The sequence below is a fragment of the Idiotropiscis lumnitzeri genome, chromosome 2 (genome assembly GCF_059441095.1).
Source record: "Idiotropiscis lumnitzeri isolate Australia: NSW breed Sydney's pygmy pipehorse chromosome 2, RoL_Ilum_1.0, whole genome shotgun sequence".
In the NCBI taxonomy this organism is placed as follows: domain Eukaryota; kingdom Metazoa; phylum Chordata; class Actinopteri; order Syngnathiformes; family Syngnathidae; genus Idiotropiscis; species Idiotropiscis lumnitzeri.
The window spans coordinates 19,678,824-19,696,952 of NC_142392.1; the positions used below are offsets into that span (position 1 = coordinate 19,678,824).

Here is an 18,129-nt window from a genome sequence, read left to right on the forward strand (position 1 = left end):
AACTCTGTTTCGCTCCCGGACCCACACCTCTATGAATAGAGGTGTCGCCATACGAAACTTACTTACTTCTTTCTCCCCGCTGGCATTCCTCTGTAATCTTGTTGGTGTGTGTGTGTCCGTGGGTATGTGCAAGTGTGTATGTGTGTGTGCTCCGATCTCCAATTGTTATGTCTTTCGGAATGTGTTTTTCTTTTGATAGCGTCTGTGTGAGTCCTCCAGTGCCCAATTGGGTATGTTTGCATCTCTACAGCCAATGTGGAGAATGAGCGTCGTATTTGTCCATGAAGTGCTGTGAATGTGAATGCAAGTCATGGAAATGCTATGTGCGCAAATCTATTCTCACGATTGAGAATTTCAATAAAGTTCACACATTTAAACTAATTACTCTAAATTTAGCATATGAGAATAATATAATAAATCAGTAAACATCATGACTACAATCCCAGTCATTCTTGTGACCCGTGCTTCTAGTTTCTTTTGAAAAATGCTTTTTGTTTAATCAATGTTTAACATATTCAGTAAAAATGAACCTGCTAAATTAAATAATTGACCTTCTGTCCTGTAAGTGTTTAAAATAATGCCAGAAATCATAATACAATCCTTCATTTACCATTGCAGTCGTCTTATCATTGCAGTATTTTCTATCATTGCAGAATTTTTTATCATTGCAGCATTTTTATTAATTTCCCCTCTGTACCATGGACAGACATTCGGAGAGTTTCCTTACACTTGTATATGTTGTGGGATGTAAGCGTGTATATACATGGGGATTGTGTATATACGTATATACAGTATATATTTGCATGATTTTTATGAATGTCTGCTGCTGTTATACATTACGCCGCCGCCTCTGTGTGATCTATACCTTTGCTGCTGTAACACTGCAAATGTCCCCATTGTGGGAATATGAAAGGACATCTTTATATTTATCTTTATCTTTAAAAACCTTGTGTTGGTGCTTCTTAAATAATTTTCCATAAGATTAAGATTGAACAAAATGGTGAAACAAAAATTTAAAAAGTAAATTTTGTAACAATTAAACTTTGAATACTAAATTATTCCTAAAACAGTTCAATAAATCTTATAATTAATTGTGAATTATTGTAGTTTAATGAATACTAAAACGAATAATGAAACATTAAAGTACTTAAATACCGAAATCATTTTCGAACACAATAACAGTTAAGTCATAGAACAGTGACATATTTTAATTTAAAATTCGCAGTCACAACCTGGTGAAAAACCCTGTAAAAAGGCAAATATGTTGACATAAAGTATCACTTTATCATGTCAACTGTTAATAATAGGGAAATAGATTTGGAATACTATCCAACCAACAACATGGTGTCAGATGTGAAAACAAAACCAGCAACAAAAGTAAAATTCAATACATCTCTCAAGTTCATATTTGGGAACAAAAATGTTTGTTCATGTGCATCTTAGGTTTTTCTCTATGTTTAGAAGAAGATAACAATGATTTGCATCGCAATGGCGACATCTGTCGGTGAGTTGGTGATAGTGCTCCACACAGCCAGCAGCCAATCAAATCACAGAGGGGTGTGTCCTGTTCTTCCGCCTTCGTGACGAACAGGAAATCCTTTCTGTGCGACTTTGAAGAATTTGAAAATGCGTGAAAGAACGACACCCAAGTACAAAGAGGAACTTTGTGGAATAAAAGAAGAGAACGTGCAACATCTTCAACTGCTGGACGAAGTTTGCAACCAGCCTCGTGTTGTGCCAATCAAAGCAGGTTTGTACACGAGTGGGTTGATCTGAATCAGAATGACTTGACCAAACCAAATGTGTGTTTGTCTTTTTGTGTCCTACAGACGTCAGTGAAAACTATCTCCGTTTTGTGAAAGAGGAGCCAGACTTGACTCACATCAAAAAGGAGGAGGAGGAGGAGGAGGAGGAGATCAACAAGTCACCACTGACCTTTGTCCCTATAAAGACTGAAGATGAAAATAAGGATGAGAGTGCGGACAAGAGAGGGGCGGAGCCTCCAAGCAGCAGTTCAAGTCATCACGTGACAACAGATGGTGATGAAGACCATTGGGGGCCATCACAAGCACATAATGAGGACACATTATCACACTCTCCTGATGATGATGATGATAATGGGCAAGCTAAAGGTGAAAGGGCATGTCACACTGACTCATTAACTTCAAAGTTGTCTTTAAAACGGCACACAAGAAACCACGGTAAAGAAAAAACTCTATTTTGCTCTATTTGTGGCAAAATTTTCCCTCGAAAGTTTCACTTGACAATTCACACAAGAACACACAGTGGAGAAACATCTTTTCGATGTCAGTTTGTGGCAAAAGCTTTTCTTTAAAGTCAAATTTAAAAACACATACACGATTACACACTGGAGAAAAACCTTTTTCATGCTCAGTTTGTGGAAAATGCTTCTCTCAAAAGACAAGTTTAATAGCACACACAAGAACACACAGTGGCGAAAAACCTTTTTCCTGCTCAGTTTGTGGCAAAAGCTTTTCTGGAAAGTCAAATTTAACAAGTCACATAAAAACACACACTGGAGAAAAAAACTTTTCCTGCTCAGTTTGTGGCAAAAGCTTTTCTGTAAAGTCAAATTTAACAAGTCACATAAAAATACACACTGGAGAAAAACATTTTTCATGCTCAGTTTGTGGCAAGAGTTTCTCTCAAAAGTCAAGTTTAACAGAACATATAAGAACGCACTGTGGAGAAAAAACCTTCGCCTGCTCAGTTTGTGCCAAAGGATTCTCTCTAAAATCAACTTTAACAAAACAGAAGAACACACAGTGGAGAAAAACCTTTTTCCTGCTTAGTTTGTGACAAGAGTTTCTCTCAAATGTCGCATTTAACAAGCCATACAAGAACACACAGTGGAGACAAGCCATTCAGTTGCAGCGTTTGTGCTAAAAAATTCTCCACTAAACAGCATGCGGAGAGTCACAATTGTGCTGGTGAGAATAGCAGCGATCCTTGAAGCTTAAAAAAAAGAAAACAAAAAACTGAAGGAACTGACTCTTTGTGGTAATATGTAAATTTTGATTTTGAATAAGATATGATATATTGAATTTTGCAAAGCTTTTTGATTGACATTAAGCCAATGTGATCCGTGCCAGAAGAAGCAATGTGTCTGAGTGATAATGATTTGTTTTGGTGTTTACATCAAACATGTAAATAAAATCAATTGCCTTTGCCTAGAACAACATTTGTTAACGTTATGCTTTTCAGTTGTCTTTTTAATCGTATTTAATGGAAAAGGTGTGAGAAGAAACTGTGCTTATGAAATTGTTGCCTTCCACAATCATCAATAAAATCACTTGTTCCACTTGCTCAACTGGCCTTCATTACGCTGTGTGAAAAGGTGAAAAACAGATCTCGAAGTTGAACTAAAAAAAGAACCAGAAAGAGAAACGCGAATGATCTCAGTTTCTCTCAAAGTTTTTGGAATGGCAGGAGTGTAGCCACACCGGTCCAGCAAAAAGGCCACGATTCAGACTGATATCCAGATTTTCCTTTTTTATTTCTCCTTTTCCTCTGACGGCGTTCGGAAATTCCGGAGCCCCTTAGGGGACATGGAAGAAAAAAAAACAACAACAAATCTTTGCTTTCCCTTGCAAAGATTGCGTTCCCTCGCAAATGCAAAGTTGTTTTTTTTTTGAGTGAATGTTCGTTTATTTATTTTTTCAATACGTGTTTTTGTACTTCCGGGTCAGTTTGGCTTGCCTAGCCTCTGATGCGCGGCTGTTCGAGAGACGACAGTACGTCAGATGCGGCAATAATCTTAGAGGGGGACTTGGAACGTTTCTTGCGGTCAAGAGATGTCCCTCACTGTGACATTCTGCACATGAAAAGCAACAAGGTACATACAATTCACTCTAACGCACATGTCAAACTCAAGGCCCGGGGGCCAGATCTGGCCCGCAACCTCATTTTATGTGGCCCGCAAAGGGCAAATCATCTGCATCAACTTCCTGTTTCTATCATATTTTCTTCACTTTTAACAACACTGAGATATGAGATATTGCCATTTATTTGTTAGCAGTCCTCCCCTTTTAAAATACATTGAAAAATTGTTGAACAATTACTTAGGAGCTTCTGATTTCAAAACTGGCTTTCCATTCAATTTATATGGGTTCACAGTCATACCGGCCCTCTGAGGGAAACCACAACTATGATGTGGCCCGTCCACAAAAATAAGTTTGACACCGCTGCTCTAACGAAATAACCTTAATAATAGCAATATGGGTCCCTACCAATGTTCCCTCTAAGCTGCGCGCGTGCGCAATCGCGCACTGCTTGCACACACTCAGCGCACAAGAACGTCTATGCAGCGCACAAAATAAAATAAAACAGAAACGCATTACTTAATATCTAATTTTAGAACTGATATAATCTAATTAATTAGACCAGTTATATATATATTTTTGTACCATTTTGCAATGTAACTTAATGAGTGACATGTGTCCAGCCAATAATGCCGTACAGTTCGTGTACGCCTACGCAGCCAATCGGAGCAGAACGTCGCGAATGTGCCCTGCCCATATGCGCCGTTGCTCAGGGAGCTTGTGTGTCTGCTCAGACACATGAAAAATTAGAGGGAACATTGGTCCCTACTGTTCATGTTTTTGCATAATACTAGCGTGCAAACTGTTTACCTTTTGAGTGGCAAGAAAAGAATTGCTGTTCTGTTTTCAATTTGTAGTTCATTTAAATCCTGTTATTGCATTCAAATTACTGTGAAGTGTAACGTTAAATATTTTTCTAAATGTTTTTTGTACAACGCAACTTTAGTTTCGTTATGAAGCAGCGTAGTTCGTACCCGGAAATGACGTCATCAAATCGGATGTCGCAGAAGCAGGAAGTATAATAATAGATCACCAATAAGAGAGAAATGTGATGATAATGAAGTCCAATCGAGCACAATCTGCATACATCTTTTGCCTTATCGAAGCCGGACTGAGAACTTACATTGTGGAAACAAAGTATGGACAAAGAGTGAGGAGGAACAGGAGTCTTCTGAAGGTTCCCGAGGACTGTAAGAAATCTTCTGATGCGGCTGAGGCTGCAAAGCAGGTGGATACATCGAAGGAGCACAGACCTCAACCACCAGCAATTTCTGGGATTACTGAACCTCTTCGAAGATCAACAAGAGTTAGACGACAACCGGACAGGCTGATTGAAAATGTTTAATGTTGTGTGATTGTTGCTAAAATTGTTGTAGAGCTGCTTGTTGTCATAGAAATGTGTGGATATTGATAAGAAGTGAAAATAATTGATAACAAAACAAAATAAAAATAATAATAAACAATAATAATAATAAAAAAAGGCATAGGCATTGTTTAACGTTTGAAAGGGAGATGTAATGATAGCAGTTATATCATTGGCCACTAGTTGGCAGTATTGCCCGATGTGTGTTTTGGTTACCAGACGAACAAGTGTGTCTGCACATAGACGAGAATGCAAGTCAATAAATAAATAGACACAAGTTTGCAGCGTCACGTTGCCTGCGTGACTTCTTAAGATAGAAGACGGAACATTACAGTAACCATTAAAAAAACGTAAAGTAACCATAAAATTATTTTAAAAAACGTATCGTAAACATACTAAAGCTGTTGCTTTATGTTATTTACAAAGAATTTTTGTTTAAAATCCCCCTCGCTCTTCTTCTTGTCATTTCTATATTATGTACGTATTAATAACTGTTTGGTTTGCTAATGTGAATAATGTTTTTTTTTTTTTTTTACAAAAAAACGTATGAGTAAATATTTATCATCTCATCAATAATTGCACAACAGAGTACTGAGTTTCGAGATCCTCACAATAGTAGTTCTCAAAATCATATTTCTTATGAATTTAGCTTAGTTAAGGGATATTTTATTGACAATCTAACATCAATATATATATATATATATATATATATATATGTATAGCGTTTTTGACCGAAAGTTGTTGTTATTGTACCTTGTGACGCGCCACTTTCGTTTCCTTCTTGAAGGATGCCGTTTCAAGGCTTATGTGGCTCATAAGCCACTTACATTGGCAATGTCGAAGGTTACTGAACCATGGTCGGCCCGCCAGCAACAGCACTTAGCGGCCATTTCTGAGTTTACGACAGACATTGGGCACGTGGCTGGTAAATGTAACCCTGTAGCTGAGTGATTATCGCGCGCCATCATATGTCCAGTCCAGCTCGGGGTTGATTTTTCAGAAATGGCTGCCGACCAGTCCGATGATCATGACACCCGCAACCTCAAGACGGTGAGTACGGCTCTTAAACTTGAAGTAGTGATGCGTGGCGGCGGCCCTGCTGTCCTCTGTGTGGCAGACATTAGGACTATGCCTCTCACCCAGCAGGCATAGTGCTTGGGGGCGTGTTCATGAAAATGTTTTTTGGTGCAAATTTATGATTGTGCATTATTCTGTTGTTGCTAGTCTTCAAATAAATTCCGACTGCCACATAGTAACCATAAATTAAAAAAAAATAAAAATGTCGCGAATACATACTAAAGCTGTTGCTTTGTAATTTATGTAGAATTTTTGTTTAAAATCGCCCTTGCTCTTCTTTTTGTCTTTTCTCTATTTTGTACGTATTAATAACTGTGTTTGGTTTGTTAACGTTAATAAAGTTTTTTAACATAAACAAATATTCGTAAATATTTATCATCTCATCAATATTTGGACAACAGAGTACCGAGTTTCGAGATGCTTGCGATAATCGTTCTCAAAATTGTATTTCTTGTCAATTTAGCTTAGTTAAGGGATATTTTATTGACAATCTAACATCAATATAAAAAGACAGAAAAAAATGGTGGTGGGGTGGCGCGAATCTTTTTTTTCTTGGTAGGGGCGGGCGTGAAATATTTGAGAAGCACTGCTAGCATATGCAGACATTATATTCATACAATCTTGCAGCCCAATTGAACCACAGCATTGTTGCAAGTTCGGTAGGAGAAACTTGAACGTCCCACTGCTGTTCCAGCAGCGGCTTCTCGGGGCATAGGCGGAAGTGACGTCAGAGCTGACTCGCCAATGTGGCGTTAATTTAGTTTTTTTTTAATCAACCGAATTAAAATATTATATAAAATATATATTAAAATAGACCAGCCAGGGTTAAAAAACAAACACAGAGGCAAAGAAATATATTTGAAAAATACGTGCTTAAAGCATGACGTCATTAGAAAGCGCGCAGCTTCCGAAGGACTTCGACCACTGTATTACTAATAAAGCCAAGGTGATACATTTTAATATCTTACATAATATATATCCGGTTAATTCCTTAATTTCCAAATTTATTGATATTAGCAATATTTGTTCTTTCTGTGGGAATGAAACTGAAACAATATCTCATTTATTCTTTGACTGTATGATCACAAAGCAATTTTGGGCTGATTTAACGTTTCATTTCTTTAAACTATCTGAAACCCCCTGTGTTCTTAATCTGAAGGATATTGTTTGCGATTATAGTAACCCAAACGATAACAATTTTGCATACTTAATTAATTTAATCATTCTTGATGCAAATTTTTTTTATCCACAAACAGAAATTTTCAAGATCCTCTCCCAGATTTATGCCTTTCCTGATAGAGTTGAAATCCATATTTAATTCGATTAAATTAATTAGCAACAAGATATTGACATTTTTGAGTGCCTTTTTCCTTTAAAAGCCTTAATTACATATATCCAAAGACATTGTTCCTGTTTTACTGTGTATTTTTATTTTATAATATAATTTTTTTTCTACATTCATTATCCTTTGTTGTGAATTCTATTTAAGGATGAAAAATGTATATGTTCGTTCAATACCTGAACTGATCTTGTGATACTGTAGTACTGTCTATTCAAAATGTTCAATAAAGTAAAAAAAAAAAAAAAAAGGACTTCTACCACATGCACCGACCCGTCCACGCCGAAATAAAAACAAACACCGCTAAATTCTTCTGATTTAGTGTGGAACTGACTGTAATTTTCTCACAGGATTTCCAGTGCTGCTCTAAAGGACTACGACATAATTCATTAAGTCTTTGTGTCCCGATAACCTCATCTTCGCGCGTTGATGCTTTTCGGCTTAGTTAGCTTAGCTTGTTAGCTAGCTAGCCGCTAACGAAAAGAGGCACATGACTCATCGCCAAGCAGAGATCAAGTGCGGATTTTTTGGAATTATCATTTGAAAATGTGTGCAAGAACGACACCCAAGTACAAAGAGAAACTTTGTGGAATCAAAGAAGAGAACGAGCAACATCTTCAACTGCTGGACGAAGTTTGCAACCAGCCTCGTGTTGTGCCACTCAAAGCAGGTTTGTACACGTCTTACTCTCATTTGCTTTGTATAGAACGACTTTCTTTCATTAGAAATATGCATCACAACATTAAGTTGTTTGGGGAAATGCGTTCAAGGTTATTGCCGTTTTATTTTTTAATGTTGCCTTTTACTTGCAGGTCTGCTGAACATTTATTTTTGACAAATGAAATCAGTGCAGAAAATAAATGCCAAAGAATAACCAATAGTGGGGGGTGAACTCTGTTTTTCCCAGGATAAAATTTGAACTGATTATTTTCCATTTTCTGGTTTTTATATCTTGTTCAAGCAATTCCTTCCGGAAGGAATTCTGCTTGAATCTAAAATATGTGCACACTGCGGCGAAAACATTAATGGCGGTTGATCAATTTTAGTGGATAAAACACAAAATATTAACTTTTTCTTTTTAAAAATGAAGTACGTATCAGTCTTTTTTATTTATGAACTTTGTACTGGCTTGGTCGGGTGAGAGTCAATGAACCTCGGGTGGCCCTGCACTGTTTTGTGCACGTGTGCATAGTTTCACCCCATCCAAACATTTAAAATACATTGAATGCATCCATCCAAGGTTGCACGGATCTCATCAGTGAACAAGCGCATGCTGCAAGGAATGCATCTGCATCTTTGGCTTACTATGCGCTTAAAAAGGGAGAACGTCACAACCCCCTTTTCCACCAACATTTAGTTCCTGGTAATAAAGTTCCTCTAGCCCAGGTGGTTTGCATCTCGACTGCAACTCATAGTTCTTGATAATGTATGCAAAAGACAATGATGACGTAACAGTGGGAGGTCTTGTGTTACTTTGTTACTCATTACTGACACCGTATGGCTGTTATACATCATTGCGGTTACAAAATAATTCAGGGAACTCTTATAATATTATGGTGTGTCTTAGTCTAATTTGAATATGTATTGGATAACTTTAATATAAACAGTCATTATTCAAATATGTCAACATGAAAGTCAGAGTGAAAGTGTTGTTGCTTAATGCTTATGTGTAAGAACTTTTACTCTTCAAACGTAATTTTGTTTTAAAATTTATTTCAAAACAGAAATTTTATAAAAATAAAAAGGGTAATGTCGGAACTTACTCGCAGGATAAGTATCATTTTGGGTAAAAAAAACAAAAACAAACGTAAATCATACAATAAATCACGACTCTGATTCCAGGGACCCTTTTTTGGGATCCAGATTATAATGGAAGCAAAAAGTACCCACGATGAAAGTATCTCTAAATGCAAAATGAAATAATTGTAAACATATTTCACTTGAAGGATTCCTATTTTATCAATGTCATTTTGTTGCGATGGCCCCCAGTGGTCTGCATCAATATGTTCGGGTCCCACAACAGGTGTTCCATCAGACGCACACGATAGCCTGTGTGTGCTAACTTCAGCTTGCTTCCAGAAACGTCTGTAACTTTGTCCAGAATGAAATCGGGCATCGGCCGCAACATGCTTCCTTTTTAAATGCTCGTTTATCACAGTTGTGCTGCTAAAGCAGGGATGTCCAAACTTTTTGCAAAGGGGGCCGGATTTGATGTAAAATGTGGGAGGGCCGACCTCGGCTGACATTAACTACATAAAGAACAATATATTCAAACACATTTTAGCAAGTGATTCTGTGTTTCACATTTGCTTTTTTATTTTCATTTAAACCATCAAACATGTATTTTGGTTCATTTGAAACATGAACATCACATGCAATTGAATATTTGCTTAACTTTTTTTCTTAAACAGAACTAATTATAGTCTTGAGTGCAAATAATATTTGAACATGAATTATATCATTATAGGAGTTCAATGTTCACAGAATTTTTGAATTACAGAAATGATTATCCACAAGTGCAAGGACTAATTTGATATATATGACATATCATCAAATATAAATGTTGAAGGAACATTTTATTCTGGAATGAAAACCGACAACTTGTTTAAATTTGTGACTGAACAAAACAAAATTAAGTCAGTTATTTAAATGACAAATGACTTGCCTGCATTAATGTGACGGATGATACTGAGATCTGGACTGCAGCACAACGGCCAGGTCTGGCTCAAAGGCAGTGGTATTGATGCGCGAGGTGAGAGTCTGTGAGCCGTGTCCTCACGCGACTCTGATTTAAGTTCATAACCGAGAATGTCTTTTCACACAAATACGTCGACCCAAACGAGCTCAGCATTTTCCTAGCAAACCCTCGAATCTCTCGAAACCTGCCTTTATCCATCTGTCGGTAAAAGTTGCCGAGAGAAAGTTGCCGGTGCCGACTGCGGCTCTCGGCGTCACACTGCAGCTCAATGAGCTCCAGCTGGGCTGGAACATTGTCTGTGTCCACGGAGAAAGGTGATGAAAAAAGAGGATATGCTTCTCAATCGCTGCAAAATCCCGAAAGCGTCGTGTGAACTCTTCAGCCAAAGACTTCATATCTAATGCGTACTTTGTTTGCGCACTGATATTGCTCTCAGTCAACTTTCCTTTTTTTGTTTATTTTCGCCATTTTAGAAATTGGGGGTAAAGGTCACCCGGGGTGATGTCGCAGAGTGGTACTGCCTCTAGTGGGTAAATTAGGAACAGCAATTAAGAAGAGAGCGAACTAAGCACTGTATATGTGTGGGCCAGAATTTATTAATTTTATTACAGAGGCTGCGGGCCAGATGAAGTTTGACCCCGGGCCGCATTTGGCCCCCGGGCCGGACTTTGGACATGTCTGTGCTAAAGGGAGGTTTACATCGTGGGACGTAATTTTGTGAAAGGCCCCCATGGTCCGGTCCAAATCGGGGTCGCACGTATTGATTCGTGTGCGGCAGGCACAAGTCAAGGTAGCAGGGTAGAAACAATATAAGACAAAGTCGCCACCTGAGGTTTGACTTGACCAAACCAAATTTGTCTTTTTGTGTCCTGCAGACGTCAGTGAAAACGATCTCCTTTCTGTGAAAGAGGAGCCAGACTGGACTCACATCAAAAAGGAGGAGGAGGAGATCAACAAGTCACCACTGAACGTTGTCCCTATAAAGACTGAAGATAAAAAAAAGGATGAGAATGAGGACAACAGAAGGGCGGAGCCTCCAAGCAGCAGCTCAAGTCATCACGTGACAACAGAAGGTGATGAAGACCACTGGGGACCATCACAAGTACATAATGAGGACACATCAGATGCTCATGACAATGATGATGATGCTAATGATGATGATGATGATGATGATGATGGGCAAGCCAAAGGTGAAAGGGCATGTCACACTGACTCATTCACTTCAAAGCTGTCTTTAAAAGGGTACAGAAAAACACACAGTGGTGAAAACCCTTTTTCCTGCTCGGTTTGTGGCAAAAGCTTCTCTCTCAAGTCTTATTTAGTAAGGCACACAAGAACCCACAGTGGAGAAAAACCTTTTTCTTGCTCAGTTTGTGGCAAAAGCTTTTCTTTCAAGTCATATTTAAAAAAACATACACGATTACACACTGGAGAAAAACCTTTTTCATGCTCAGTTTGTGGCAAGAGTTTCTCTCGAAGGTCTCATTTAATAATTCACACAAGAACACACAGTGGGGAAAAATCTTTTTCCTGCTCTGTTTGTGGAAAATGCTTCTCTCAAAAGGCAGGTTTAACATATCACACAAGAAAGCACAGTGGAGAAAAACCTTTTTCATGCTCAGTTTGTAGCAAGAGTTACTCTGACAAATCTAGTTTAACAAGCCACACAAGAACACACAGTGGTGAAAAACCTTTTTCTTGCTCGGTTTGTGGCAAAAGTTTCTCTCAAAAGTCACATTTGACAACGCACACAAGAACACACAGTGGAGAAAAACCTTTTTCCTGCTCGGTTTGTGGCAAAAGCTTCTCTTTAAAGTCACATTTAAAAAGGCACACAAGAAAGCACAGTGGAGAAAAACCTTTTTCATGCTCAGTTTGTGGCAAGAGTTTCTCTGACAAGTCTCGTTTAACAAGCCACACAAGAACACACAGTGGTGAAAAACCTTTTTCTTGCTCGGTTTGTGGCAAAAGTTTCTTTCAAAAGTCACATTTAACAACGCACACAAGAACACACAGTGGAGAAAAACCTTTTTCCTGCTCGGTTTGTGGCAAAAGCTTCTCTGGAAAGTCACCTTTAATAAAACATAGAAGAATACACAGTGGTAAAAAACCTTTTTCCTGCTCAGTTTGTAGGAAAGGTTTCACTCAAAAATCAACTTTAACAAATCATAGAAGAACACACAGTGATGAAAAACCCTTTTCCTGCTCAGTTTGTGCCAAGAGTTTCTCTCAAAAGTCGCATTTACGAAACCACGCAAGAACACACAGTGGAGAAAAGCCATTCAGTTGCAGCGTTTGTGCTAAAAAATTCTTTTCTAAAACGGGTGCTGAGAGACATAATTGTGCTGGTGAGAATAGCAGCGATCCTTGAAGCTTAAAAAAAATAAAACAAAAAACTGAAGGAACTGACTCTTTGTGGTAAGATGTAAATTTTGAATAAAATATGATATATTGAATTTTGCAAACCTCTTTTATTGACACTAAGCCAATGTGATCTGTGCCAGAAGAAGCAATGTGTCTGAGTGATGATGATTTGTTTTGGTGTTTACATTAACCATGTAAATGAAATTAATTGCCTTTGCCTGGAACAACATTTTTTAACATTATGCTTTTCAGTTGTCGTTTTAATCATACCTAATGGAAAAAGTGTGAGAAGAAACTGTGCTTATGAAATCGGTGCCTTCCACAATCATCAATAAAATCACTTGTTCCACTTGCTCAACTGGCCTTCATTACACTGTGTGAAAAGCTGAAAAACTGAACTCGAAGTTGAACTAAAAAAAGAACCAGAAAGAGAAATGCGAATAGTCTCAGTTTCTCTCAAAGGAGTTGACCTGATGGCGACTGGAGTCAGCGCTGGTTTTCTCGCTGTGTTTGGCTGGCTCGTATATGTATGGTCCATTGAACAAAACCCAAACTCTTCAAATATCCCCTCACATACATTTAATATTTCACTTTCTGAATACATTTCTGACTGGCCAAATACACTTTCTAGGTTGAGCTCTATCAAGTGTTTGGGGTTTGTTGCTAAGCAGAATCTCACTTCGGAAAAACTATAATTTTGTCAAATATACAAAATACTTTTTTCATGCTATATTATATTTTTTATACTTTGGATTGCTTATATAATGAAATCGGGAAATATTGAAATGTAAAATTAGCAACGACATACAGACTGCAATTAATAAGAAATATAGAAACATTTTATAAATATTGAACACATTTAGAAGAGTTAATCTTGAAATAAATATTGAAATATAAAAAATACTTGTGTTTTAAATTATTTCAATAACCCGACCCCGGATGAGCGGCAGAAAATGGCTGGATGGATGGAATGATTTAAATTGCATACATATTCAAATGAACAAATATGTTAAGAAATATTCAAGTGTGAAATAAAAAGGTTTAAATTAATATTGATATAATTCCACATTAAAATAATTGAATAAATATTGTAGTATTACATCAGCAAGCTTAAATATACATTGAAATAAATAAAAAAAAAAAGTCATGTATTTTTAAATGGCCTACTCTAGATATGGGAAGTTCAAAGAAGTGACCAGTCTTGGTTCTGAAGTTCCGATGTAACCAGATACTGCCCTGAGAGAAAATAGGCCTGAGCATTGTTTATGGTGGGGGCAATTCTCTCGCCAGGTCAGTGACCTTCCAGGGTATGGAAGTAATTTAAGGTGGTCACGAGTAGACTGGTCGTATCAACGGGGAGACGAATCTGCTCTCCCTCTGGGGGACTTTTGGACGGAAATCCCGAAGACTAGCGGGATGGGAATGCATATGCAACAAGGGAAAATTAGATATTCATGTCCTATTTGGGCATTCCCTATAAGAAGGGAATGTCTGAGAGGGGGCGTGCACGTGTGCGGAGCGCACACACACACACGTTTTTGGGGAGACTTCTTTTGACATCAGCATGTGACGAGAATAAAATCTTTCTTCTTTCTTTCGTTCTTTTCCATCACCAATCCAGCCTTGCTCGGCTGCCTCTCCGGAAGGCAGCAAGGACCACACTTCAAAGACAAAATATACGACATATTGAAAGAAAAATAATACTCAAATATTGAAAAAAGTATAGAATTGAATGAATAAACAACAAAGAAATAAATACCTCCTGGAAAATATCATTATTTATCAACATTTCTCAAAGCACAACATTTCGATCAGATTGAGTTCTTGCTTGCACATTCTTAAACAATCGTAAGTTTTTTACTTTTAATTTTTAAGTTACTTCAGTGCATTTCACACCTGTGCCTTCAGTGAAGTCCTACTTTGTCCTACTTGAATAAATACCCATCAAAATACCATAATTTATGACACCACGGCTGGACAAATAATATCCAGAAACACATTTACGCACCACTGAGTGAGTGTTGGAAGATATAGCTTCTCTTGAAAGGTCCGACTTGAAAATGTCCTTGCAAGTGGATCTAACATTAAATCCATGCTTTTGCCTCCTTTGGCCATTGTGGTTTAAAAAAAAGCAAGAATATATTTCAGATTTTCGAACGGTCGCCAGTTACGACTTTCGGGTGTGTTGATTCGGCATAGCGCCGCCCCCTCCCGAGTGAGTATCCAATCATAAAACGCGTTCATCACCCTCAGCGTAAGGCCAGCGAGAAGGCTCACTGTAACCAACTCGTGATCTGATTGGCTATCGCAACCGTCTAACAAATATGAAAGCTCATTGACTTTGACAGAAGAGAAGCCCGCACAATTGCATCTTCAGGCCTCGGAACGCATAATGCCCGCTCCCCGTATTGTGAAACCTGCCCGGCAACACGAGCGAGCGGAATTCCAATTGGATTCAAAACTCTCACCTAAAAATACAACGCTCAGCTATAATATGACATCAATGCGACGATTATGATCATTTTTTTTTTTATTGATTATGTTCGGCCAACAGAGAAGACCTTGAAGGCCCACCACTGAGTTACTTAATAGCCTAAATTAAACTTTACTTTCATCAATAGAGTTAAAGTTATGCTTTATTGTAGGATTTATGTAATTAATAGCCTTTGATGGACTTTAGTGTACTTAATGTAAACGGGTAACGCTGAAAAATCAAAACAGACAGCAATTCAAGTTTAAACCCATATACGTGAAATGCGCTTTAGAAATAAAGTATATTTTTGCACACATTACGAGTTCCTCCAGATCGACGCTGACCTCAATGATGAAGAGAGCCAATCAAAAATCGCAACCCAAAACACAAGCAAACAGGAAAAAGTGACAAACAAGAAAGCTGGGAAAGTGAAGAGTGTGAAACAGGTTTGTATTTCCATACGTTGTAACTTATGGACGGGAATAATTCTTCATTTCTACTTCTAACATAGCGCAACTGTTGGTCTGGTGAATGTATAATCTTGCGTTGAGCCGCCACTACAATGAGTTACGATTCTAATGCAGTGGGCCTCAACATAGTTTATGTCAGGTCAGGGATTTCGACAGGGGTCCCCGACTTATCAAGGGATGGATATACAGGAATGGGTCCCGGGTTAGACGAGATGGCGCCGAGGAGCAACATAAGGGGAGTCCACATCTGTTCTCACCTTGAGGGTTTTGGATGGCCATGTAAGGGCAAGTAGGTTGAGAATGCATATGTAACAGGGGAGAACTGGATATTTATATCTTTTGTTAGCTTTCCATATAAGAAGGGAAGAATCGAGAGGGGGGCCGGGGTGGGGGTGGGGGGGGACACACCCTTTTTTGGGGGAACTTCTGGCATCAGCCAATTTGACACCAATCAATCTTTTTCCAACCACCGGAGTGTCTCAGAAGTTTTTTTATATCACCACTCCAGCCTTGCTTGTCGACCTGTCCGGAGGGAACCTGGGCCAGACCCGCACATCTCCAACAATAATATACCACAAAGGTTAAAAGTCGTTGTTTATTAAACAGTAGGTGGCGAGAAAACCCGTCTTCACTCATTCAAAACTGTGGAAAACATTGCCACCTGCAGGCGAGAAAACGCAATTGCAGTCTTTCAAGTTGTCCCTCTCCGACCACTTCCAGGAAACTCAAATAAATAGAAAAGCCGTTTTTCCATTTTTGCTCGTGTTATATTCTATTTTTGTCGTCGAAACAAAATTTTAAATTCAAGCTGTTTTGAGACGTTTCCTTCCTTGTTGCAGAAAACAAACAAGCTGTATTTCAATTTGGGAATTTATTTTTTAAAATGAAAATCAAATAACCAGTTGTTTTTCCTTTATTAATATCTGCTTCCAAATGTAATATAACTACTTTTCAACAAACACTTCCTTCACTACCTCATACATCATTTTTATGCCATTATGGGCGTGGTCTGGAATAGTTACTTCAACAGGCACTCGGTGTTACTCCTTTCGAGTTCAATCAAAGCTCAACTTCTTTCTTCGGTTTCAACAGACATTTAATGTTGTCGACAAGTCTTTTTACATGTTAAAGCAACAAGCGACAATGCAGTCAGAACTAAGAAAACAGCGATATAAACAGGGGTGCACATAATATTTTTCATGGGTTACTCACATGAGTACCAGGAGATAGTGTGGGGTACTCACGTCTTTTTTTTTCTTCCTCAATGCCCTCCTGACGTTATAAAACTTACTACACAAAAGAGATCCCATTTTCTTTGCACAATTTCTTCAGTGTTTCAATGTTTTTTTGCACCACCTTTCTGTAAATAAAACTGCATCAGCTTTAAATGTGACACAGTAGGGCACACCGTGATCACCTGACTTGGCTCAGTTCTCCAGTGTCTGCGGTGCACAAAATGTGCACCAGGGAGCCTCCAACTGCAGCGAGTTGCTTAAGTTTCGGCACAATGCCGTTGTACGCTCCAACGTTAACGTGCACACAGCGACCAGTTTAGCGGCCCAGTTATTCAAGCCTGCGTCCTCGAAAAGTGGCTTGTGCGGTTCGATCAGCACCCAGTTCAATTAGTCCAACGAAGTCTGAGGTAAGTTCGCCGTCACTGGACACCGACACGACGTAAACGATCTCCTGCTCAGTTTTTGTGATGTCCTCGGATCCATCAAAAAGCAGACCCAGGTCTTTGAGCAAAACGCACCCCTTTTATCAACTATATGTGGATGTGAGCGGCAAATCTTGCACCACATTTCAGTACGCTCATCATTAGCTTCAAGCCACGGCACATCTTGGAGCCACTTTTTTGAAAAGGCTCTCTAGTTCGGCTCAGGCTCGCTTGGCTGTTTCTTTTTTGGTGGTGAAAGACCCAAAAATTTGCTTAAAGTCTGTTGTTTTTTTGGCATTTTTCACCTCGTTCGTTGTGCTTCTGATGAAATAGTGGATTGATGGCAGTGTGTACAGGTACGCAAAGGCGCGTCGTGACGCACTTGACGTTCCGCATCCCTGATTTCTGTTGCGCATGCGTACCTGCGTACCAGTTATGCGCACCCCTGGATATAAACGGATAAAGCACACAAATAAGGATGGCTCACAAAACAATAAAGAAACTTAAAGTAAATAGCACCTCATTGGCCACATTCACTCAAAAGGAATAAAGGTTTACAATTCTTTACACAAACGTGACTTGTCTTGCCTTCTCTTCAGGGTACATTGCCTCTTCTGGCCATTGTGTGCATCTATGCCCATGTCCCTAAACAACAGTTTATACATGTGGAAGAAAAAACAAGTTCCCCCCTTTACTACGATTTTAAACCAAAACACCTGAAAATTATACCTTACTTAACATTTTAAACACAAAATAATGTCTTCATTCAGTGTACTTTTGAACCACATTAAACTATTGTGGTAAATTTCGTTGTTGATGTGCGGGTCTGGCTCAGCTCCCCTCCGG

At 38.6% G+C, this 18,129-nt stretch overlaps 1 protein-coding gene across 1 annotated transcript in view; it reads left to right on the forward strand.

Annotated features, from left to right (window-relative positions):
• LOC148341904 (uncharacterized) overlaps positions 1-17,122 on the forward strand; it is a 54,022-nt gene extending 36,900 nt beyond the window's left edge. The window contains exons 4-6 of the mRNA XM_088287985.1: positions 2,312-2,691; positions 11,566-12,421; positions 17,094-17,122. Of these exons, the coding sequence (XP_088144111.1) occupies positions 2,312-2,691; positions 11,566-12,421; positions 17,094-17,122 (1,265 nt within the window). The remainder of the gene's footprint in view (positions 1-2,311; positions 2,692-11,565; positions 12,422-17,093) is intronic.
• Positions 17,123-18,129: the final 1,007 nt, after the last annotated feature.